Source organism: Phycodurus eques, chromosome 15 (genome assembly GCF_024500275.1).
Source record: "Phycodurus eques isolate BA_2022a chromosome 15, UOR_Pequ_1.1, whole genome shotgun sequence".
Lineage (NCBI taxonomy): Eukaryota > Metazoa > Chordata > Actinopteri > Syngnathiformes > Syngnathidae > Phycodurus > Phycodurus eques.
In genome coordinates, this window is record NC_084539.1 from 23,819,639 (window position 1) to 23,844,203 (window position 24,565).

The 24,565-nt window shown below is 50.3% G+C and overlaps 1 protein-coding gene across 10 annotated transcripts in view; it reads right to left on the reverse strand.

The window, feature by feature from the left end:
- LOC133413335 (unconventional myosin-XVIIIb-like) overlaps positions 1–24,565 on the reverse strand; it is a 29,101-nt gene that overhangs the window by 2,168 nt on the left and 2,368 nt on the right. For 3 of the 10 annotated variants that reach the window (XM_061697569.1, XM_061697564.1, XM_061697565.1), the window contains 37 exons: positions 23,243–23,386; positions 22,664–23,014; positions 22,163–22,226; positions 21,459–21,571; positions 21,219–21,386; positions 19,477–19,687; positions 19,198–19,340; positions 19,029–19,129; positions 17,314–17,377; positions 17,104–17,248; positions 16,658–16,828; positions 15,476–15,566; positions 15,221–15,413; positions 15,035–15,115; positions 14,853–14,973; positions 14,611–14,758; positions 14,368–14,551; positions 14,144–14,297; positions 13,688–13,797; positions 13,552–13,617; positions 11,310–11,438; positions 11,005–11,148; positions 8,280–8,474; positions 8,077–8,196; positions 7,659–7,776; positions 7,230–7,354; positions 6,963–7,117; positions 6,064–6,187; positions 5,798–5,992; positions 5,470–5,580; positions 5,100–5,375; positions 4,901–5,014; positions 4,298–4,414; positions 2,677–2,760; positions 2,458–2,595; positions 1,201–1,902; positions 969–1,120 (listed from right to left, as the gene is read on the reverse strand). In XM_061697569.1, the coding sequence (XP_061553553.1) occupies positions 969–1,120; positions 1,201–1,902; positions 2,458–2,595; positions 2,677–2,760; positions 4,298–4,414; positions 4,901–5,014; positions 5,100–5,375; positions 5,470–5,580; positions 5,798–5,992; positions 6,064–6,187; positions 6,963–7,117; positions 7,230–7,354; positions 7,659–7,776; positions 8,077–8,196; positions 8,280–8,474; positions 11,005–11,148; positions 11,310–11,438; positions 13,552–13,617; positions 13,688–13,797; positions 14,144–14,297; positions 14,368–14,551; positions 14,611–14,758; positions 14,853–14,973; positions 15,035–15,115; positions 15,221–15,413; positions 15,476–15,566; positions 16,658–16,828; positions 17,104–17,248; positions 17,314–17,377; positions 19,029–19,129; positions 19,198–19,340; positions 19,477–19,687; positions 21,219–21,386; positions 21,459–21,571; positions 22,163–22,226; positions 22,664–22,939 (5,603 nt within the window). In that variant the 5' untranslated portion in view covers positions 22,940–23,014; positions 23,243–23,386. Of the gene's footprint in view, positions 1–968; positions 1,121–1,200; positions 1,903–2,457; positions 2,596–2,676; positions 2,761–4,297; positions 4,415–4,900; positions 5,015–5,099; positions 5,376–5,469; positions 5,581–5,797; positions 5,993–6,063; positions 6,188–6,962; positions 7,118–7,229; positions 7,355–7,658; positions 7,777–8,076; positions 8,197–8,279; positions 8,475–11,004; positions 11,149–11,309; positions 11,439–13,551; positions 13,618–13,687; positions 13,798–14,143; positions 14,298–14,367; positions 14,552–14,610; positions 14,759–14,852; positions 14,974–15,034; positions 15,116–15,220; positions 15,414–15,475; positions 15,567–16,657; positions 16,829–17,103; positions 17,249–17,313; positions 17,378–19,028; positions 19,130–19,197; positions 19,341–19,476; positions 19,761–21,218; positions 21,387–21,458; positions 21,572–22,162; positions 22,227–22,663; positions 23,015–23,242; positions 23,387–24,565 lie in introns of those variants that run through there. The other 7 variants (XM_061697571.1, XM_061697568.1, XM_061697570.1 and 4 more) reach the window with 7 other exon arrangements.

Consider the following 24,565-nt stretch of genomic DNA (forward strand, 5'->3'; position numbering starts at 1 on the left):
AATGACAGTGTTCACGTTTGATCGGCGCAACGGGCACCCTAGTATGCGGAAGACGAAGATGGGGTCTAAAAATAGACACGCGCACGCATGAATGTATAAATAAAAGTAGCGAACGGCATGTCGATCATTGTAACGGAGTAAAAGTATTGATCTTTCTTCACATAAATACTCGAGTAAAAGTAAAAAATGCAGTGCAGTTCAAGTACTCTGACAAGTACAGTTTATCGAAAACGTTACTTGAGTAAATGCAAGGGAGTAAATGTAGCGCGTTACTACCCACCTCTGCTGAATTCATATCACGCTAGTATAGCACAGTGTTGTACCTGAACGAGTTCAATGAACGAAAGTTCACGAAATAGTTCATATTTTGGACCAAAGTGTACTGAACTTAGTTCATTTCTGCCTGATGAAGGTTATTGAGAACGCTCTCATTCTGGCGTCTGTGAACCGTTTTCACTTTCCATCAAGCGAGCCAGGTTTTGTTATCGGGACTTCCAGGACCAAAACTCTCGTTATTTTCTTTAACCTGCGTGTGTGTGCATCTCTGCGGGTTTGTTTTATTTCTATATTTTAATGAATGTCAATCGTTTTGTGTTGCATTTTTTTGTATGAAAAGCGCTTACAAATAAAGTTTGATTGATTGATTGACAATTATGGTACAGCATGTATAGCGTTAGGCTATGAAATGTGTAGCTGGTTCAAATGACAAATATAGCATATGGAATAATGATATGGTGTCCAGAGCTGTATAGAATATAGTTTCTCTGTAGAATGGTTAGAATGGTGTCATGAACTATGCTCGATAATGTGCAGTATACAATGATGACAAAAGTGTGCTCCATAATTCCAATAATTATGGTGTAGTGGGAAGAGTTCTGCTGTAGAATGTGTAGCATTCTGAAGGAGTGGGTCGCGAGCGGCCGTTTGCCGCTGCGCCGGAGAAGACAGGAAGTGCGGGTCGGGGCTACCTGTCGGTGTCGGTGTCGGTGTCGGTGTCGCTGTCGTCGCTGGACTCGACCTCCTCCAGGGCGGCCTGCAGGTCCACGATGCGGCGGATGGACGTCTCCAGGTCGGCCTGCAGCGTCTGCCGGATGGCCGTCAGCTCCTCCACCTGCATTTCCTAAACACGCGCACGCATGCGCACACACACTGATGATATCATCGCTGCGTCTTATCGTCATAGGAACGACTTAGGAACACCTTTTTAACCTCGTCATGTCGATGACGAAAAAGCGCGTGCACACAGAAGTACGTGCGGACGTGCGTGTGTGTTTGTGGCGCTTGTGACAGGAATACCAGGATTGGCCAGCTGTGTTCCCAGGTGGCCGGTGACTGGCTGTGAGCATGAAGGGGCGTGGCTGCTGTCCAAGTCAAGTGCTCTTTTCTAAAGACGCCATCGGGAGGTTTTTGTGTATATGCAGGCGTAAGTTGCGGCGTGTCGTGGGCTGTGTCCTCAACCCTGTCGTCGGGCTTGTCGTGGCCCGTGACCTCGGCTGTGTCGGCGGGCATGTCTTTCCGCCATGTCGGGGGGCGTGTCGTGGGAGGGGGCGTGTCGTCGGGGATGTCTTTCGGGCGTGTCGGGGGGCGTGTCGTCGGGCATGTCCTCTGACGTGTCGCGGTCCGTGTCGTGGGGCGCGTCCTGGCCGTGTCGTCCGGCGTGTCCTCGGTCGTCTCGTGGCCCACGTTGTGAGGCGTGTCGTGGGAAGAGTGTCTTACCAGCTCCATGCGGCGTCTGCCGCCGTCCTGATGTCGCCGGCTCAGCTCGTCCATTTCCACGCGCACGTCCTGAAGACGCTGCTGGAAGTAGTGAGCATTCTCACGCTCGCGAGCCTCCGATTGAGCACTCTGCTCAAGCTCCTCCCCTAGACGCACCACGCTGTCACGCAGGCGCAGCACCAGCACCTTCACACACACACACAAACACCCAGTCACCATGGTTGCTAGCTAGTTGCTGTGAGTAGCTAGGGTACCGGTACCGGTTCTTTTACCGTTTCTGGTACTGTTAGCTGGTACCGTTTCAGAATTTGGTTCTGATACTAGCGCTACAATTGATTTTGGTGCTGGTTCATGTATGGATTACACCGGTTGCGGTCGTCTTTATGATACTGGTTGTGGAACCCGAGTTGGTTCTGGTTCAGTTTATTACGTTATTTTAGTGTTACTAATACTGGTAGAACTAGAATCAGAGTTGCTAGTGGTTTTGATATCTCTAGTCTGCTAATACTAGGTTGCTAAGCTAAATACTTGACACACACAAGCTTTATCCAATCAGCTTCCAGCTTTATGTTGGCCATTTGATAAAACAGTTTCTATCCCCTCGATTTCATCACGTTGTACTGTTTGGGTCATTAGAGTACTAGGGTTACCCAAAATACGGATCTCTACCCCTCTGTGGTGGTTGAGTACTGTCGTTAAAGGGGCTGAGCTGTGGACTGTGCAGCGTGCCGATTGACTCACCTCAAACCTTTTGACTTGACCTTTCTGGAACTCCAGCTTGTTCTCCAGGTCGCACACACGCGCTTCCTGTTTGCTGACAATGCTGCGCCCCACAGTGGACGACTCCAGAAACTGCAGCCTGGAGGCCTGCTGCTGGAGCTGTGCCGAGATGATAAACGGGAAGTCATGTGATCCGGATCAAAAGCGATGAAGATGACATGACAAAGGGGGCGTGGTTACCTCCTCCTGGAGGGCGTGTCTCTGCTTCTTCACCTCCTCAAGCTCCGCCTGCAACTCTCGGATCTGACAGATGTCACTGGACGACTGAAAGGACAAACGTGTCGAGAGGTCAAGCAAACAAGACGGAAATGTGAAATGACACGTGATGAAAGGAGATCCATCCATCCATTTTCTTCCGCTTCTCCGGGGCCAGGTCGCAGGGGGCAGCAGCTTTAGCAGGGAAGCCCAGACAACCCTCTACCCAGCCACTTGGTCCAACTCATCCAGGGGGATCCCGAGGCGTTCCTCGGCCAGCCAGGAGAAATAGTCTCTCGAGCGTGGCCTCCTTGTGCCCGGAATGCCTCACCAGGGAATCTCATCCCCGACCTGAGAGGGCACCCCACCCTTTTCTGACTTAGGACCATGGCCTCAGATTTAGAGGTGCTGATTCTCATCCCATCCGCTTCACACTAGATTGTGAACTGCTCCAGTGAGAGTTTAAGTTCACAGCCTGATGAAGACAACATGACCACATCATTTGCAAAAAACCTGAAACGTGAAACTGAGGTCACAAAACTGGAAACCCTCAATGCCTCAGCTGCGCCTAGAAATAATTTCCATAAAAGTTACGAAAACGATCCAACCGTCACTGGAAACGAATACAACTTACTGTCGACAATGCGCACCAAACTCGGACACCGGTCGTGCAGGGACTGAACAATGCAGGGACTGTATCAATAGGTTTGTTTCCCCATACACCCGGAGCACCCCCCCTACTAGGAATCCATGAGGGATACGGTCAAAAACCTTCTCCAAGTCTACAATGAACATGTAACACACCCTCCGATCCCCCTTATTAAAAAAAGGGACTACCACCCCGGTCTGCCAATCCAGAGGCACTGTCTATGATGTCCATGTGATGTTGCAGAGGGCCCTACCACCGAGGAGCTTTTTAACCACCTTGGCGATTTCAACCCCAGATAGGAGCGCCTACCGCAGAGTCCCCAGACTCTGCTTCCTCATGGGAAGGCCTGACAGAAGAACTAAGGAGGTCTTCGAAGCCACAAATTCACAACTTCCCGAGTTGAGGTCTGCAGTGCCTCGTCCCCACTATACAGTGTTAATGGTGCACTGTTTCCTCCTCCTGAGATGCCGGACGGTGGACCAGAATGTCCTCGAATCCGTCTGGAAGTCGTTCTCCATGGCCTCACCGGACTGGAGTTTTTGCCTCAGCGACCACCAAAACTGCATTCCACTTGGCCTGCTGGTACCCATCAGCTGCCTTTGGAGTCCCACAGCGCAAAAAGGCCATATAGGACTCCTTCTTCAGCTCGACGGCAAACCTCAGCGCTGGCGTCCACCAACAGGCTCGGGACTGCCGCCACAACAGGCAACGACAACCCACCTCAAGAGTGGAGGCGCGGAACATAGCCCACTCGGACTCAATGCCCCCTGCCTCTCCCGGGACGTGGTCGACATTGGAGTTGAAACTCCTTCTGACAGGACAAACATGAAATGGAAAACATAACAAGAGGACAAATATGAGAAGATAAAAATGATTTGAAGACAAAAGTTAGAGAACAAACACAAAAGGACAAACAAGGCGAGAGGACAACGGTGCCGACGACAGACTGTGAGCGACCTGCGCAATGAGATCTTTGTGTTTCTTCATGAGCTCGTCGAGGTCCTCCTGGTCTTCTTCGAGACGTTTAAGCAGATCGACTTTCTCACGTTGGAGGACGCAAACCTCGTCGTCCACCTGGAAACACAAACGCTCTTGTCACCATCAAAGCGGCGACATTCACTGGTCGCTGGACACTGTTCCTGACTTTTCAACTGGTTCTGTTCTGATACTGATACTGGTTGTAGTACTGAACCTAGTACTTTTACAGTTCTGGTACTAGAACTGTTTCAGGTACTGTTTCTGGAACTGATTGCGCTACTGTACTAGTAGTAATTCAACTGGCTATGGTAGCTAGTATTAGCACTGTTACTGGTTCTGCTACAACAGCTGGTTCTGGTACTAAAACTGGTAAGGATTCTGTTCCTTGATCTGGTTCGATAATTGGTTATGTTCCGATACTGATTTTGGTCGTGGTTGTGGAACTCAAGCTAGTACTATTACGGGTTCTGGTACTGAAGCTGGTATTAAAATGATTGTGCGACTGGTACAGGTTCCTTCGTGGTTGTGGTCCTAGCGCTGTTAGTGTAGGTGGCGGGTGAAGATGAGGAAGATGTTTCTGACCAAACTCTTCTGCTTTCTGATGTTTTCCAATTCAATCTGAACATCTTCCAGCTCCTGGGTCACGGTCGTCTGGACGCTCTCGAGCTCACGTCGCCGTGATTCGCTGTCCTCCAGCTACACGCACGCACACATATCCAGATATGATTATCCGTAGCGTAAGTAGTGCTTTGCCCACCTGGCCCGGGCCGCATCCGCTAACCTGAGAGTGAAGTCTTTCCAGTTGCTCCTTGCTTCCGCCGTCGGGGCTCCTCCCGATTTGTCGTCCGCCGTGGACGGCGTCCAGGAGGGTCTGGGCGTCGGCAAGCAGGGCGTGAGTCCTCTTCAGGTCTCGCCTCAACTTCTTCTCCACGTCAAAGTCACGGTGGCCGACCTGTTCGCACAGCGTGGCGACCAAACCTTCCAGGTCGCGCTTCTCGTGGATGACTATCTGCTTCTCCTCGTATTCTTGCTCCAGCTGCATCTCCAGCTGTCTTAGCTAGCGCGGCGACAAAACGACATCTTCACGAGACGCACCCTAGGATACTAAGGTTGCTAATACGCTGATGTTGCAAACGTGTCCGTCGACGTACCCGCCGCTGGGACGACCTGTGCACGTCCTCGAGCTCCTCCTCCTTGTCCTCCAGCTCCTTTTGGTGCATCTGCTTCACTCGGGCCATCTCCAATTCCACACGCATGTGAACCTGAAGAGCAGCAGCGGGTTTGCACATTATTAAGGATAACTCTACCGGCTGTGTCAAAATTATTTCGGCCGACTAACTCTACTGATGTATTGATAGTCAAAATAGCATCGATATCAAGTCATTTTGTACAGTATATAATACAGAAATAAAAGTCATAATCCTGACATAATTCCGGAATAAATGTGACGTGGCGTTCCTCCCAACTAACTCGACCGACCTGCTGCTGCTGTTCAATTCTGGCGGTCAGCTTGGCCACTTCCTGCGCCGTTTCGCCGGCCACGCGCTCCAGGTGGCGCACTTGTTTCTTCAGATCGGGCAGCGAGTCGGCGGTGAGATGCACGCTGAGGTCGCGAATCTGACTACACAACTCGTCTTTCTGCTTCTGCAGGCGGCACGCCTCCGCCTGACTCTCCTGCGCACACGCCAACACTTGAGTGTGTGTGTCCGTCCTCCGATGTGTTCTGGCGGGCTCCCCGGGCTCACCTGCAGGTTTCGGCGCAGTGTGAAAATCTGGACCCCTAGCGCGGTGTTTTCCTGCAGGGTTTTGTCCTTCAACTCTCGCTCGCTGTCGGCGTCCTCTAACGCCGCCGCCAGCTCGCCATCGAAGCTAAAAGTATTACCGTCATATTAGCACGCTAAGCGACGAGCTAATTGGTACATTTGTTAGCATGTTAGCATGCGTGCTAGCACGTTCATCGGAAGGCTAATGCTTACTGTGTATTTGTTAGCGTGATCAAAAAAGTCAGTGTGTGTTTTTATGTTTGTGTGCATTTATGTGCTTTTGTTTGTGTGCATTCGTGTGTTTTTTTGTGCTTGTTTGCATGTTCGTGTGCTTCTGTGTGTGTTTGTATTGATGTGTGCATGTTTATGTGTGTTTGTGTATGCATGTTCCTTTGTGTGTGCATATATGTGTGTTTCTGTTTGTGTGTGCATGTTTATTTTGGGCAGTACGGTGGACGACCGGTTAGAGCCTCTGCCTCACAGTTCTGAGGACCAGGGTTCAATCCCCGCCCCCGCCTGTGTGGAGTTTGCATGTTCGCCCCGTGCCTGGGTGGGTTTTTCTCCAGGTGCTCCGCTTTCCTCCCACATCCCAAAAACATGCATGCTAGGTTAATTGACAACTCTAAATTGCCCGTAGGTGCGAATGGTTGTTTGTTTGTAGGTGCCCTGCGATTGGGTGGCGACCGGTTCAGGGCGTACCCCGCCTCCTGCCCGATGATAGCCGGGATAGGCTCCGGCACAACCGCGGCCCTAGTGAGGAGAAGCGGCTCCGAAAACGGACGGATGGATGTTTATTTTGTCGATGCGTTTATGTTCACGTGTTCGGCAGTGCGGCTACCGCACGTTACCGTGTTTTAGCATTCATTAGCATTGTCAGTCACCGTCGTTGTTTGCGTTCCAGTTGGTGCGTTCGATTGCGCAGACTGTCCGTCATCACCCCGGCGTCGTGCAGGTCGTTGGCGACGCGCCGACTCTGCCGTTTAAGGTCCGTCACGGTACGCTTGGATTCGTCCAGTTGAGCCTGCAACGACACCGCCTGCAGGCCAAGGGACACATTACAACTAGGCTTCGGCCATTCATCAGTTTAGTCATTAGCTTGTTTTCGGGTTAGACAAACGTCGACGTTCGAGTCGCGCGCCTTCACCGACCTCGGCGTCCAGCTGTTGCCGAGCGTGCCGCTCGACCTCCGCCTTTTCTTCGGTCTGCTGCAGACGCCGGCGAAGGAAGCCCACCTCTGTCTGGCAACACTCCAGCTTCAGAACCAGCTCGCTTTCTGTGGACCGGCAACACCGCACTCGAAACTCCAAACCAAATTCATTTGCAATAAATAATTATGTGCTATCATTTCAGAAAAGTGCAGACCTACATACTGAAAGATTTAAGCCCCGGACTCAAAATGTTTGAGCCCCCATTGTAGACCACAAGCTGGCGAGCTAACTGCTAGGTAGAAAGACGAAGAGGAGGCAACGTCTTCCTTGGGGAATGCCGCCAACTTCCATCAAAACCATTCCAAACGGGATATTCCCCAACACTGAAGCAGCGTCCAATTAGGGTGCGGACAGGAAATAGCAACCGACCTGTTCCTATTTCTGATCCTGCCACTTTCCGACTCTCCGGCGTACGACGCTTTAGACGTTCCTCCTCCAGATTTTTCTCCAGCATCTCCATTGCAACCTTGCACTGGTCGAGGCGAGCCTGGGGGGATGTGGCATTTACAGGAAGTTGTGAAAAAGGGGGGCGGTTGGGGACTGAGAGCGGTCAAACGGGTGGTGATGGTGACAGGAAGTGGCCTAAAAGGTTGACCGTTGGGGATAGGAAATGGTGAAAATGAGCGACCGTTGGGGACTGTAATTGGTCAAAAAGGTTGGCAGTTAGGAACAGGAAGTAGTCTAAAAGGTTGGTCGTTGGGGATAGGAAGTGGTCTAAAAGTGTGGTGGCTGGGGAGAGGTCAAATGGACGGGGGTCGGGGTCAGGAAGCGTTGACGACCGGCTCACCTGCAGGTCCTTGTTCTCCTTGCTGAGCCTCAGTCTCTCAGCTCTCTCCACATCCAAAGCCTGACCCACCGCGTCGCCGCGGAAACGCTCATCGCTCAGCTCCGAGGTCACCGCCGTCAGCTACACACACACCAACTGCATCACTGTGTGTGTGCGCGCGCGCGCGTGTGTGCGTGCGTGCGTGTGTTTGTGTGAGTACAAACTTTAGTCTCGCAGGTGTCGACGGTTTGTCTCAAGTCATTTCGTTCTTTTTCGGACTTTTCCAAACGTCTCCTCAGTGCTGACACTTCGTCCTGACGACACACGCACGCACGCACGCGCAAACACACACGCACACTGACGACGTGGCTGGGTGGAAGCCGAGGCTGCCACTTGGTCGGTAGCAGTTGGACCAGATTCTAAATTGGTTGGACCGTGCGCGTCAAGGACAGAGTGAGGAGTGGCACATACTGCAAGTCGGGTTCAAGTGCTTTGTTAGTATTCGCCATGACTTGTTGCGCCGGATTACGCTGTTGGGGTGTTTGCGATTTTGTTGTAAAATTGACCATCTATCGATCTCACGGGTACACACTGGAAATGGGAATGCCCAATACATATGTCCTTCTCGCTCGGGGTTCTTCGTGTTGTTATTTCAAAAGAAAAATGTTCTTAACTCCCTGTTTTGGCTTCATGACAGCAGTAATGAAAAAAAATAAAATACTCGCATCCATCCATTCATTCATTTCCCGTACCGCTTCCCCTCACGCGGGTCGCGGTCGTGCTGGAGCCTATCGCAGCTATTTTCGGGCGAGAGGCGCGCTACACCCTGAACAGGTCGCCAGTCAATCGCAGCGCACATATAAACACTCGCGGCACGGTGGACGACCGGTTTTGCGCGTCTGCCTCCCAGTCCTGAGGACCGGGGTTCAATCCCCGGCCCCCGCCTGTGTGGAGTTTGCATGTTCTCCTGCGTGGCTTTTCTCCGGGCGCTCCGCTTTCCTCCCGCATCCCAGAAACATACATGCTAGGTTCATTGATAATTCTAAATTGCCCGTAGGTGTGAATGGTTGTTTGTTTGTATGTGCCCTGCGATTGGCTGGCAACCAGTTCAGGGTGTAGCGCGCCTCTCGCCCGAAAATAGCTGCGATAGGCTCCCGAGTGAGAAGCGGCACAGAAAATGGATGGATGGATGGACATTCGCACCGCTCCAAAAAGACAGTCGCGTAGTGGGTCTAAGTGTTGATTAAAAACCAAACAGTTAAAACTAGTTCGAAACTTATTTTATTTCATATAATCGTAAGTCTGTAACATTGCACACCATGTGAACATTAACGCTACGCTTAAAGTTCCCATATTTTACTAAACCTTTTTTTGGGATGTTATATTGGCTCTGTGGTGCCTCAGTAAACACGTGAAATATGAATTCAAATGGTCCCCGCATTCGTGAGTTGCAGACGTTTTTCTGCCGAGGCCCAAAATCATCCATCCATTTTCCTCCGCTTAACCGAGGTCGGGTCGCGGGGGCAGTAGCTTTATCAGGGACGCCCAGACTTCCCTCTCTCCGGCCACTTCATCCAGCTCTTTCGGGGATCGATCCCGAGGCGTCCCGAGGCCGGCCCGGGAGACGTAGTCTTTTCCAGCGTGTCCCGGGTCGTCCCCGGGGTCTCCTCCCGGTGGAACGCGTCCTAATCGGATGCCCGAGCCACCTCATCTGGCTCCTCTCAATGCGGAGGAGCAGCGGCACTACTCTGAGCCCCTCTTCTCACCCTCTCTCTAAGGAACCTGCGGAGGAAACTCATTTCGGCCGCTCGTATCCGGCATCTTGTTCTTTCGGTCACGACCAACGGCTCGTGAGCATCGGTGAGGGGAGGAACGGAGATCGACCGGTGAATCGAGAGCTTCGCCTTCCGGCTTAGCTCCTTCTTCACCACAACGGATCGATACAAAGTCCGCATCCATGCAGACGCCGCACCGATCTGCCTGTTGATCTCCCGCTCCGTTCTTTGCTCACTCGTGAACAAGACCCCGAGATACTTGAACTACTCCACTCGGGGCAGGGTCTCATCCCCGACCCGGAGAGGGCAAGCCACCCTTTTCCGACCGAGGACCACGGTCTCAGATTTGGAGGGGCTGATTTTCCTCACGGCTTGATGAAGCCAACAGAACCGCATCGTCTGCGGAAAGCAGAGATGCAATACTGAGGCCACCAAACCGGACCCCCTCTACGCCTCGGCTGCCTCTAGAAATTCTGTCCATCAAACTCTGACATCGGTCGTACGGGGACCGAACAGCCCGTATCAGGGGGTTCGGCACCCCGTCCTCCCCCCCAAGCACCCCGCACAGGACATCCTGAGGGACACGGTCGAACGCCTTCTCCAAGTTCGCAAAACTCACGGAGCTCCCACGCACCCCCGAGGACCCTGCCGAGGGTGTAGCGCTGGTCCGCTGTTCCACGAAAACCACACTGCTCTTTCCTGAATCTGAGATTCGCCCTCCCGGCAGACCCCTGAATAGACCTTACCAGGGAGACGGGGCCCTTTTAAAGGCATACGCACATCGACCTGCCATACTTATTCTAGTGTAGAAGGTGCGGATGGCGACCTTAGAGGGCAAATTAATACCCGCATCTCACGTGCATAATATTGGCGGGAATACAGTGCATGCACGAAGCTTTATTATATACACAAATCATACAATAAAACCGTTTGTCTATTGCGGGTGTGGTCTGGAATAAACCACAGATTACTGTACTGGCAAAATATTGGATGGACATGTTGTGTCCAATAAAAAGATAGAACACTTCACAATTTGCATGCTAATAGTTTGAACAAAACCTGATTGTCTGTTGTGACTAAGATCATTTGATATTTTAGGAGCAATTCGTGCAGCTCATTCCAAAGGGTTCCATGCTCGACTCGCGACCGTATGCGTGCGTGCGCGCGCGTGTACCTCCTTGGCGCGCAGCCTCTCGTTGTCCATGTTGACGTCCAGCAGGGGGCGCACTCGGCAGAACAGCTTCCACCAGCTCCACTCAGACACTCCGTGCAGCACCCGCAGGTTCCTCTGCAGGCAACGCACCGCCATGTGCTGCACCTACACAAGTCCGCCTTATGACTCATGTAATAATCATCATCATCGTCATCTTCAAATGGCCTTGAGGAGGTCCACGTTTGTGACTGGACAGACATTGTGTTTGTGCAGTTCTCCTTCGGGCCACACGAGGGGGCCAGAATTGACTTATCTTGGGCGCTGACCTTAAGCGTGCGGTACTTGTGTCTGGCCAGGTGACCCGCGCAGGACGCCTGAAGGTGGACCAGCCAGCCAGTCACCCGCAGGTCCCTCTGAGCCTCCAGGTGGGCCAGCACGCCGCGCTTCATGAACACCTGACGCACAACAGGAAGTCAAACGTGACCATCAATCAATCAATCCATCAAAAATACAGCCCAAAGTGCGTCACATTCTCAGATCAGGCAGGCACTTCAAATAGCAGGAAATATCCAAAAGGGGGAGCCGTTGCAACCACAGAAGATGCCACACTGGCACACCGAACAAATCTCCGAGCGTGGAGGCTTCCGGTGTGTGTGTGTGGATATGGTGGAAAAAAACCTCTCTTAGTTAGATTGTTGATGTGTGGAATACAATTAATCTCAGAGTCAAAAATGACACCCGGGTTTTTAACACATTGTGAGGGTATGAAATCTTTTAGTTTTGGTCAAGGTTTCTCTCTCTTGCCTTCAGGACCAATAACTAAAACCTCTGTTTTACCCCGGTTGAGCTGTAGGATATTCACTGCCGTCCATGACTTCATACCTAAAATACATTTAAGAAGGGTATCAAATGGCCCTGCGCCATCAGGAGACACGGCGACGTACGGCTTTGTGTCATCTGCGCAACTGTGGAAGCGGATGCCGTGTCTCCTGATGACATCCCCGAGGGGAAGCATGTCCGTCCATCCATTCGTCCATTTTCTGAGCCGCTTCTCCTCACGTGCCGGAGCCTATCCCAGCTATCATCGGGCAGGAGGCGGGCTCCGCCCTGAGCTGGTTGCCAGCCAATCGCAGGGCACATACAAACAAACAACATTCACACTCACACTCACATTCACACCTACGGGCAATTTAGAGTCCCCAATTAATGCATGTTTTTGGGATGTGGGTGGCAAGCAGGCACGGGGAGAACGTGCAAACTCCGCACAGGCGGGGCCGGGGATTGAACCCCGCTCCTCAGAACTGTGAGGCTGACGCTCTAACCGGTCGGGCACCGTGCCGCACGAGGAAGCATGTACAGATTCAAAAGAATTGGACCTAAAATTGACCCTTGAGGCACCCCACGCTATAGTTCATGGATGTAAACTTCGATTTGTGAGAGAAGAGCTGAACCAGTTTTAATAGCCTGCTCTAGCCTCCACTAACTACTCTTTCCCATAACGTCAACATGCGGCTCATCCACTTTATTCCTCAGCTAAAAGCGACGGTTCAGGTGTGTTAAAAATCATGTTCTGAGACAGAAGACCGGAACCGATACCATCGATCTTGCTTCTGAAATGGTTTGCAAAGTCCTCGCAGGCTGTTTTAAAGTTGGTGTTGGTTAAAAGATCGAAGGTGGAGAAAGGGAATTTGGGATTTTTGTTGTTGTATGTGATGAGTTTTGAGAAATGGAAACTTCTTGCCTGTTTGACGTGGATGTTTTGTTGTTCAGAGATTACTTCATGGTGAACCGTCTTATTTGCTTTTTCTCCACTCTTGCCATTTCATTTGAATTTTTTCATTTTGACATTTCTCCACGGTGGTGTAGTTTTTATTTTTATTGTTTTAGTTCAAAGTAGAGCCAATGAGTTCAATGTTGACTTCAGTCTGGTATTGACATTTTGAACAAGAAAATCACATGATGCAGGTAGCATGTCACCAGGGTTGCTCTGTAAAATCCCAATCTAATTTGCAGTCACTTCAGAAATCAGAGCGCGTTTGTTTCCTCACCGTTCTCCCCGGGCTTTCCCGAGGGTTAAAACCGGCAATGTTAGAATGCGCAGTGAGCAGACACAGCCAGGTCGTCAACCGAGGACCCGCCGATGGATAAGCCGTACATTAAAACGAGAGCCACCGTCCGTGTATCCTCTGTCGCGAGTCGGCTTCGTGAAGCGCTGTTCGAAGTCCATCCGGCTTAAAAGGTCGAACAATTATTTCGGATATTTTATCCGAGCTGTTATCAACATGCAAATTCATATCGCCGGTTCTTAAAACCCTCTTGTAGGTGCTGTGTATGACTGACAGCAATTCAGAAAAGCCACTGACGAAACAGGTGCAATGTTGGGGCGGTCTGTAAATTGTGAGACAAAAGCTCGGTGGGCTGCTCAAGGCATGATATTCTTATGAATTATTCATGTTAAAAGAAACCTCATTTGAGTCAAGGTTTCTTCGATAAGTGACGCAGTACCGCCTCCCATCTTAGCCCATGTGACCACGTGACACACGACAGGAAGCGCTCGAGCGTTCTGACCCGACTGGTGCCGACCACGATGCTCTTGGGGTCCTGGTCCAAGTCAGCCAGCAGCTCGTCCACCGCCTGAAACAAAGATGGCGGCGTTGAGTCACGTGACCCGCATGAATGTAATTAGAAGACGAATATTAGGCACCTTCCTCTCATCATGGCTGACAAACATGGAGGCGTAGCGCTTCATGATGGGCGGAGACAAAGCCTGGAAGTGGTAGCGGAAGTCGCTCAGGGTCATGTGGTCCGGGTAACCTGGCGGGGGAAACGCACACACTTTTCCACATCCAATATGGCCACCAGCTCTTCATAACATTCATGTCTATGTCTACATGTGGAGCTTATGTGTATGGGTCATTTTCATACATTTCGATTAAAACGGTAAAGACGCTTAACTTTTTTTTCTCAATCTAGCAATGGTTTTCTGCCACCTCGGTTTTACATGTGTAAACGTCTCCCGTCTTAGAAACAATTCTTACCTTTTGAATGATAGCAACTGTCAATAATTCCAGTGTGGTCAAAACCATTATGAAACAAATCCTATGAAAATGACCCATAAAGTTGCGTGCGTGCGTGCGTGCGTGCGCGGCGCGGCGCCGACCTGCGCGGTAAATGCGGAGCATGGCCAACGTCTGCGCGGCCTTCAGTTGCGCTCTGAGCTCGGCCACGTCGAAGGCGCCGGCGGCGTCCGTCTTGGCGCTGACGCACTGCAGGAAGACGGGACGGGCGCGGCGGATCACGTTGACCAAGGCGTCCTAAGAGAGCGGAGATTCGCTCAAATCAGGGCCGGGAAAGGGGGAGGACCTTCGGGTGGCGGGCGCTTACGGCTTGCAGCTTGACGGCGATGCAGGGCGAGTGTCTGCGTAGGGCCGCCGCCCCGCCGCTCAGCGTCTTCCGGATGGTGCCGTTCCTCTGCAGCGAGCGCTGGCCGGAGCCCTCCAGGCCGCACACGCCGCAGCACAGGGGGGCCACGTGCGCGCTCGTGGCGAACATGGACTTCACCGACGCTCTGGGGACAACGCCCAAACGTCACTGCCCGAGCGTTCCGACGACCGCGAGACCACTCACATGTTGGAGCCGTGCAGCAGCGCGCCGGCGTTGTTCGCCACCGGGTTGTTGTGGAGCACGCCGAACCATCCCGTCAGGTCGTAGCGGACGGCGTCGTTTCCTGTCAGGTGTTGAACTTCGCAGTGCAGAGGTTGCTCGCATTGACGCACTGGACAGGCGCACGCGTCAGTCGTCATCATCATCATCATCATCATCATCGTCATCGTCATCGTCGTCGTCATCGTCGTGCGTGCGCATGTTACCCGTGTTGCTGTAGTGACGGCACACGCGCTCCAGGGCGACGCCCTCGCTGGACGCGGGTGTTAACATCTCCTCGTCCAGTGCCCAGAGGAGACCGCGAGGGGTGTCGCCCGCTGCGCGCACCTAACACACGCGCACACACACGTTTGTTGTGTGATGACATCATCAGCATGTGTTAGCATACCTGGGTAGGCGGCTGGTCGATGGCAGATACGATGTCAGCGGGGCTAACGTCCGGACACTCGAACTCCACTGGAATTTTCTCCTGCACGCACGCACGCACGCACGCACGCACTTGCGCATTATGGTGCACGCATGTTTGCGTGTGTGTGTGTGTGTCTGGGTGTGTGTGTGTGTGTCTGTGCCACACCTGTGCGTATCTGTCCATAGTGTGCGTGAACGTGTGCACGTATCGATGTTCCAGAAGTCGTTCTTGTAGGTAGTTGTGACAAAACTCGCTGACGTTTGCCGCTCGTTCCTGCGCCGCGTGGCGAGGGTTCCTCAGGCCTGGCGGGTCTACCACCGTCACCGACGCCAGCGCCAACTGCTGGCCGCTCAGAGATCTGCACGCACTCGCACGCGGTCAGCATGGCGTCCTTGTGCAAACATTTCCTGACACACACACCTGTTGATGAGCGACACGATGGTGGTGAAAAGTTCTTCGTAGAGACCAGATGCCATCCCGTCTACGCACTGCGCCGCCGTCAACCTGGGACCTGGTCACATGATCATCAACGCACGATCATCGTCACGTGACTCACACGCTATTAATACATGCTAAGTGAGCACAAATACATTGATTGATTGTCTTCGTTTCGAAAATGTAAGCAACAACAAAAAACAAAAAAACAACAACGTAACAAATCAAGAACAAACAAACAAAAGGAAACAATACAAAAGCAGAAAAGGTAGGTCAGAGGAGACACCCTTCCACTCGTTCGAAAGGGGGCAGAACGTATAAACTTATCAAGTAACAATTATACTGTGCTGTAAAATTTACGACATATAAATATTATAAATGATTATATGTCGGTATAATAAAAAAGAGGTACACTGCATTACAAAACACACATTTTTTTCTACACGTATGATATAAATAGATGGAGATCCAATGGTCTTTCCTAGATTTGTGCACTTTGTGAAGAGGATGTCTTTTTACTGTTTAAATACTTAACTTATTCCACAGTTGAACTCCATAAATACTGATACAAAGCCTCTTTTTGGTTGTGCATGTGCAGCGCAACTTGAAGTGTAGCTGTCTCCTTGACTTATGACCCCCCCCCCCCCTTTTCAGTTACGCAGTAGTTTTGGACTGTATAAATGATGCATATGTTGTGTATTTATATGTTGTGTGTTCATCAAGTTACACAATGTATTATTCTGATGGCTCGTTTTTGAAGAATGCACATTGCGCAACGGCTGTAAAGAGCTTTTGTATGCTTCTCCAGACCTCACCTAACCCTAACCCAGACCTGAACAGTAATTCAAATATGCTAATATTTAATCGAGTTGTAAAGAATATGGAGAAGTTGATTCTTCAGGTAGTCTTGGCTTTGGACAGGACTGAAATGCTTCCAGATAGTTTGGTTGGTTTATGTGTGTTTTCTATGATGTTTCCAGCTAATTCTATCATCAGCGGGTGGTCGCCTCTGGCCTGCGCTCTCTAGGACTCTCTTTGTTTTTGTCACGCCACTTACACGAGGGAAGACTTGCTGAGCATGAGGGAGTCTACTCTGGACCTGATTTCGTCAACTTTCACAAATCCACAAAGTTTTTCATGTTAGCACAGCACGTTAGCTTGTCTCACCGTCTTCGACCTGGCTGGCGCTGTTGCGCTCTCTGCAGCCCCCTGTGGCTGTCTGCAGTAGCTGCCTCAAGTGATGCTTGAAGACGGCCGTGTGAAGCTCCTCCCCCTCGCAGCCCAGCACGCCGCTAGCGGCCTGAGCGCTATCGAAGTTCAAAAACTGCCTCCGCCCCACTGACAACACACACACACACACACACACACACACACACACCGACCAATCAGTGAAGCTAACAAAGGCGCTAATAATGACGCTACATAGGATACTAACATCAATGCTAATGGTGATGCTAGTGAGGATGCCAACAAGGGTGCTATTAATGATGCTAACAAGGATGCTAACAGCGATTCCAACGAGGGGGCTACTCTGATGATGATGCTAGCGAGTATGGTCTTTTGAGCACTCCAACTTCACTTGCGGTCTCTCCCCCGATCAACCTGCCGGTTACCTTTGCAGGCCCCAGCGGCTCCTAGATGGTAAATCCCGGCCAGGACGTGCCAGATGGACTTCTGCTCGCTGGCGCTGAAGGCCAGCGTTTCCATGGCAGCCAGCAGCTTGGAAAAGGCGACGGACGCTCGCTGTTTTTCCTCCACCTGCGGACACAATGACGGGCGTCAGCAGGTCAGCAGGTGTTGATGTAGATGAGGCCAGCGGATACCTTGGTGGGAGGAGCCATCCCGAAGGAATGACGCTCCGGAAACTGATGAAGGCCGAGCTCCGTCCTGACGAGGAAGCGACCACATTAGCGTCAGCGTTAGCATTGTTGATAGAAGTCTCGGTAGCGTTACTGTTAGCATCTTTGTTTGCATATTCAGCAGTATTATAATAATAATAATCATAATGATGCGCTTAAATAGCGCTTTTCGAGACGCTTTACAATTTCACGCATTATTCATTCACTCCTCAGTCATACCTGGTGGTGGTAAGCTACTCGTGTAGCCACAGCCGTGGGGCAGTCTGACGGAAACATGGCTGCCATTCTACGCATACGGCCCCTCAGGCCACCACCAAACATTCGAGCACATACATTCGTAGGGAATGCGGGTTAAGTGTCTTGCCCGGGGACGCGACAATGACGACATGGGCTCCGGTTGCATGGCGTACTCTTACCCTCTGCGCCAAGCCGCTCACAGTTACATACATGACATTATAATACACAAACAATCTACAAAAATGACATATTACTGTTAGCATCATCATTAGCATCCTTAGCATCAGTGATGGCATCATTGTTAGCATTGCTGTTAGCATCCCTGTTGACATTTTTGTTAAGATCATCATTAGCATTATCGTTAGCATCATTAACAGCACCTTTGTTAGCATCAGCATCACGATAAGCATCGTGAATAGCAGCCTCGTTAGCATCGCTGGTAGTCAAGTCAATTTCATTTGTAGAGAGTCTCAAAGGGCTTCACTGTTTCTGAATAGGCTTTTTAACTGTGAAATGTAAATATTTCCTGTTAAAAGGCGCATTAAGTATGAGATCTATTCTCTCTGCTTTTTTTCATTCAAATTTTGCATTTTCATGTAAACATCTTTTTCTTTGATGTAATGAACTATTTTTAACAGAAAAAAAACAATACGTTAACACAGACCTAACAGTGCATGGATCTCAAAACTCATAAAACTCAGCACTCTATGAAATAGTGCAAACAAACACAAATAGCACTGCTGATATTGTAAATATTTATAAGCTCCTTGTCCTGGCTGACGCGGTAACCGATTCATTTCATATTTATGTGTGCGTAGCTGTTGTATTTCTCTCCGGACACTTAATTTACCTGCTAATTTGCTGTTCAGGTTGCTGTCTGCTGTAATGCGGTTACAGTATGTTAAAAGTGTACTTTACAGCAAAGCCCTCATTCTGGTGTTTCACGACTCAACCGTTCACGTTAGCTTCACGATTAGCATGCTCTTCTCTACTTGCTCGCATGCTTAGCTACTACTTTCCCCCTTTAGTGAGTCGCCATCTTGGTGGCGAGGATTAGTTACTTTGGAGGAGAGATTTAGATTCCACACCGTGGAAGTAAGCGTGGCACGTAGCTGGTGCGAAGTTGGACTCAGAGGAAGTTAACTTAGCGCGCTGCGTAGCATCCTTGCACACTCTTGTGAGCAGCTGGGAAAGGAGGGAGGATGTGCCGTTTTATTTTGTGAAGAGGATTGGTTTGCGTGAGCTGTCCACAAGAGGTTGACGCACAGATTTTGTCAGTCTGGAGCGCTGAACACCGACACACACACAAAATGCAGCTTTGCCAATCACATGATCGCATTGTCAGTTTTTTAAATTTTTTTAAAATTACTAGCATCGTCCTTAGGTTCGTCGCTAGCATTTTTGCTAGCTTTGCTGTTATCACGACGCTTGCTAGCACCTACCTCATCTCCGTGCCAAGTCCCACTAGCATCTGCGAGAAGACCAGGAAGTTGCTTTCTCCTGCCGTCGTGTGACAAACTCGCCATTTGTCCAACATTATCGTCTGAGGTGGGAAAACACAAGGTCAGGCATCACGTCCGAGGTCGCAGTTCTGCATGTGTATGCGTTTGCCTGCAGGTGTCCGGCGGCGGCCCGTCCAGCGTGGTTGAAGTCCAAAGAGAATAGCATGGCGAAGCGCGAGGAGGCGTCACTGTACGTCGAAGTCACGCAACCAAAAGACTTCAACACCGTAAACATGGCCTGTACGCGATCCACTGCAAGAAAACATAGCACCCTTCCTCTTTACTTCCTGGTTGTAAGGAAACACTTTCTGTTTGTCACTTCACACTTCCTGTTGACTTTGAGTGTCTTCAAAGGGTTAGCTGGCACAGTTAGCATGAGGAGACTGACCGCTCACGTTGGGTCCGACGGTTCCGGCTTGTTCGAGCAGCGCGACGGTGAAGGCCTGACAAGTGGCCGTCTTGCCGGTGCCGCTGCGTCCAGTCGCGCACACGCAGTGGTCCCGCCGGGTGTCCACCATCGACACGTATACCCGCTTGACCAGGGCGGCCAGAGCGGCTGGAGCGTCCCGCCACGACTCGCCGCGCCGCGATTTTGGAGTCTAATGGAGCAGAAGGACACCAAAAGTCAAACATGATGGACATCAGAGGCAAATACACACGGTAGCTCACAAAAGCGAGCACACCCCTTCGTGAAAATGAGATACTGTAGGCCTACATACGTAGACGATGCATTTCGAGATCAATTGTACGTTGACTTCTTTCAGGACTAGAAGCTTCTCTTGGGATGAGCACCCTTTTTTAGGACTGGAACCCTCACTCGGGACTACACCGTTATTTTAGTACTCGTACCTTCTCTCAGGATTAAAAAAAAGAACCGTCCCTCTAGACTACAACCACTCAGGAACAAAACCTATCGGGACGACTCAGGTCTAAAACATTCATTTGGGACTAAGCCGTTCTCTCTGGACTACAACATTCACTTGGGATTATAACCTTTTCTCTCTTGTTTCTGGTCTCACACATTCTCTCAGGATTAGTACCTCCTCTTGTGACTTGAACCTTCACTTGGGACTAATCTATACTCTTGGTATTATATATAAATATACTTATATATATACTTTCTCACTGGACTAAAATCTTTCTCTCAATACTGGAACCATCACGCTGGACTACAACCTTCTCTCAGGAATAAAACGTCTTGGGACGAGAACCTTTTTTGGGACTAGACTGTTCTCTTGCGACAAGTACCTTTCTTGGGACTAGAACCTTCTCCCTGGTCTAGCACCTCTCAGGACTAGTACTTTCCCAAATGGCAAGCACCTTTTCTTGGTACTAGAAGCTTGTCTATAGTTAACAGGGAGGTCTGCCACATCCAATATGGCAGATGTATCGCATTTCCATACAATACAGGAAGTCCTCGATTTACGAACGAGTTCCGTTCCTACGCTGGCGACGTAACACGATTTTCCGCGTAAGTCGGGTTTCACCGCTAAAGTCGAAATCTGCGGCGAAATACTTCCGTTGCGGGTATTGTCGCACGCGATTGTGACAGCAAGCTCAGTGTGTGTGGGCGTGCGCGTCGACGTGTGAGTGAGACGGGACTGCGAAGGAGGAAGAAGTGCGCGCCGGTGCGAGTGCGTACAGTGGCAAGTGTAGTGACGGCGACCGGGGAAGAGTAGCGATTAGCGGAGGACCCGTCGACGTCGAATGCGCGGAGGAGCTAATAAAGCCATTGAAGCAGCAAATCGGCGCTTCGTGCCTTTATTGTTGCCGCCGCCCAGCTCAGCTGCGCAACGAGAGAAGGGAGTTCACCCCTGCGTCTCCCGACCACGGTCAGGTGACCGTCGCGGGAAAGGTTAACACTTCGTGTAAAGAAACTAAAATACATTAAAATAACAAAATAAGATGCTGTACTTACCATTACTGCTGAGAGTGTGAAAAAAGCAAAGATACTCCCGGCGCACAAACACAGACAAGCGCTATGCGCTAGCCAAGCAGAAACACTATGGTGCCAGGACAAAATGGCGGACGAGGCACGGGCGTCGTAACGTCGCAACGTCGTAGGTCGAGTGCGTCGTAACTCGAGGACTTCCTGTAGGTTTCTATGCTAACGTGCCGCCGGTGTGTCACCTTGCTGTGAGTGTGCAGGGGCGGCCAGAGGTTGACGAGGTCGGGTCCGGCGTGCGTCAGCGGCATGTTAGCCTTAGAGCGGCTGATGAGCGCGTGCAGGACGCCGCTCTCGTTGATGCTCGGTAGCTCGCTCAGGTCCTCGCACAGGTCCAGGTGGGCGGGGTTACACTGAGGAGGAGGGGTCGCCTTCATTAAAAATTTCTCTTCAAAAATTCATCAAATTTGGGTCATATGGCTGACTTTGTCAACGTGGTCTTCTGCAACGTCAAGCAGCGAGCCGTCGGCGTGGAGGCGGAGTCTCACGTGGCCTTGGGGAAGGTCGGGTGTCCCTTCGTCGGGCTTCAGCTGAGTGGCTGAAGAGACCGATCACAACAGACTTAAAATCTGAAGATTTATCTCGGGACTATGATATTCTCGCTTGGAACTAGTGTAGAATATTTTCTCTGCATTAGAGCCTTCTCTTGGGACGAGTACGTTCTCCTAGGACTACAACCTTCTCTCCGGTCTAGCACCTACACTAAGGAATACTGTAGTCATTATATCAGGACCAGAACCTTATTTTGAGACTAGAACCTAAACTTGGCACAAGACCGTTTTCTTGGGACTACAACCTTTTCTCAGGACTACAATCTCTGTTTGGACTAGAATCTCAAGATTAAAGTCTTCTCTTGGGATGAGTAAAAAGGGTACAGAACCTTCTCTCTGGTCTAGCACCTTCTCCCAGGACTAGTACCTTTTCTTGGGACTGGAACTTTACCTCAGTACTAGAATATTCTCTTGTTGTTTAGTTGAAATGTGGCGACCGAGTTTGAATCTCAGGACTAGAACCTTAACTCTGGATTAGTCAGTTTTCACGGGATGAGTATATTGTCTTGGGACTAGAACCGCCTCTCTGGTCTAAAAGTTGATCGTTACGCTTTCGCGCGGCAACGGCATTAACGTACCCAGCGTGAATCCGTCCTTGTGCACGTACCAAACGGTTCCCGCCTCGTACCACACGTCCTTCACCTGACAAGCACAGCACACGCTTTGATGGTCTTTCAGCTGTTTTGGTGTGTTCTTGAGTTCTACAGTGTTTTGAATGTGTGTCGATGCATTGTAGAGCAGTGGTTCCCAACATTTTTTTCCCGCCAGGGACCAGTTGATGGAAGTACATATTATTTGCAGACCGACAACAATTTTTGCCTGGGTCAGGGGGTCAGGGGTGGGGTTTTGGGATGCTGAAGGCCTTTCCCGATCGGAGGCTAATCATCAACGGGGTGGGGTACCGAATGTCCTGTCTCCCGCTCCGCTAAAAGGAATTGAAAGAAAATGAAAACATTTAAATGTATTTTCTTTCAGTTCTATCTGTGCGGCCCGGTACTGGCCTGTGGACCGGTGGTTGGAGACCACTGTTCTAGAGTGCCTCTTGTGGTTTATTTGGAAGTCTTCTGTTTTGTAAGTACCTTCTCCCTGTCACATTCCGTCACGGTGGCGTATGCTAGTCTTCCTTCAGGTTCCTGACGTTCCTCAGTTTTCTCCTTTGTCTTCACTTGCTCCTCCTCCCACAGGCTTACCTCCGCCCCCTCGTTCTCACGCGTGCCCCCGGTTTGCGGCTCCGGCATGACCTCCCGTCGGGTTTCCGTCTTCCCGGGGAGGGCGGCGCTCCTCTGGGACGAGGGTGGGCGGGGTGAGTGGGCGGAGACAGGGGCGTCGCCATGCTTTTCAGCTCGCAGCAACATCTCCGCCTCCAGGATGGGTGGAGTCTGATCCGGAAGCAGGAACTGTTGCACCAAGTTGTCGCTAAGTTTGCTCGGCTGGTGGAGGAAAAACAAACAAGCTTTATGAACTAACAAAGATGCTAATGCTAAGACCTCAACTTCCTTATTTGCTGCCCCCTGCTAGCTTGGCGGTATCGTGGAAACACATCAAGCCTGTGCTTTATAAATGAGCTGTATTATCATTATTATCTTTGCTAAAGTTAGAGATGAAACCTAGTCTCCACGCTATGCTAACAAGCAAGTGACCAAAACGAAAACCCTCACTGGTTTCTCGTCTTTGACGTCAGGCTCTTTTTGTTTGGTTTCCTTCTCGGAGTCTCGGACCAGCTGCTTGAGGAAGCCGCCCGGGAGGGCTGAGAGGGGCGGCGGTGGTACCAGGGCCACCACTGGTTGATTCTCCTCCTGAATCTGGGGTCACATCACCCGTTAGACCACAAACCAGTTCTCTTGTTAGCGTGCTATTGCTAATGAGACACAAAGTGCAGGTGGATGAAGCTTAAAAAAAGCTACAGGTTCTGTGCTAATAATGCAAGGTCACTAAACTAAGAACACCAGCAAAGGAGAAAAAAATGAATGTAAAACCAAAACTTTATCTTTTTATTATTACTCGTGTTAGTATTAGTAGTTTGTGTGCAAAGAGACCATGCTAGCTAATTAGCATTCCAAAGCACTAAGAGCCAATCAGCATTTTCACATCGTATTGATTTGAAGTATCAGTTCCAACGTGAACTGAGTCGGGACTCAGGACAAAGTCTTGAGGGATGCCTCGGTGATGCTGAATTTACAACTGACTTGTTTTGGGGACCATACCTGGACCTGGTCACTTCAGACTAGGACGAGAATTGATCTGATGACTTGGAACTTGACCTCACGATTTGAGACTAGAGATTGGGACTAATGACTTAGTACTTGTTGAAGATTTCGGAACAGAAGACTTGGACCTGTTTACATGGGACTTGTTTGGTAGTTAGACTTGATGTAGGGTAGGACATAATGACTTGGGACTTGGAACTGATGACTTCGACCTGACGAGTACAGACATGGACTTAAGAATTTAGGACTTGTTTGTGGTTTAGACCTGACAACTAGAGAGTTGGAGATCAGGACATAATCAACTGGATCTTGTTAAAGACTTTGATCTAATGATTCGGTATTTGACCTAATGATCTGGGACAAACTTTGACTTGAGACTTGGACCTGATGACTTCACACTTGTTTGTGTCTTGCACTTGATGACTTGGGACTTTGATCGAGACTAGGAATAGAAGACCCGGGACTAGAGATTTTGACCTGATGACGTGGGACTTGACCTCCTTACTCGAGACTAGAGATTGGGGCCTAATGAGTTGGGATTTTTTGAAGATTCTGAACTGAGGATGTGGGACAAGAGACTTGGACCTGGTTTGTTTGGGACATTGACCTGATGACTTGAAAGTTGTATGTCAGGACATAATGATTTGGGACTTGGACCTATTGAGTCCAGACTTGGACCTGAAGAACTGGAACATTTTTGGGGCTTAGACCTGACGACTTGAGAGGTTGAGATCAAGACATGACTTGGGACTTGCTTGGGACTTTGACCTAATG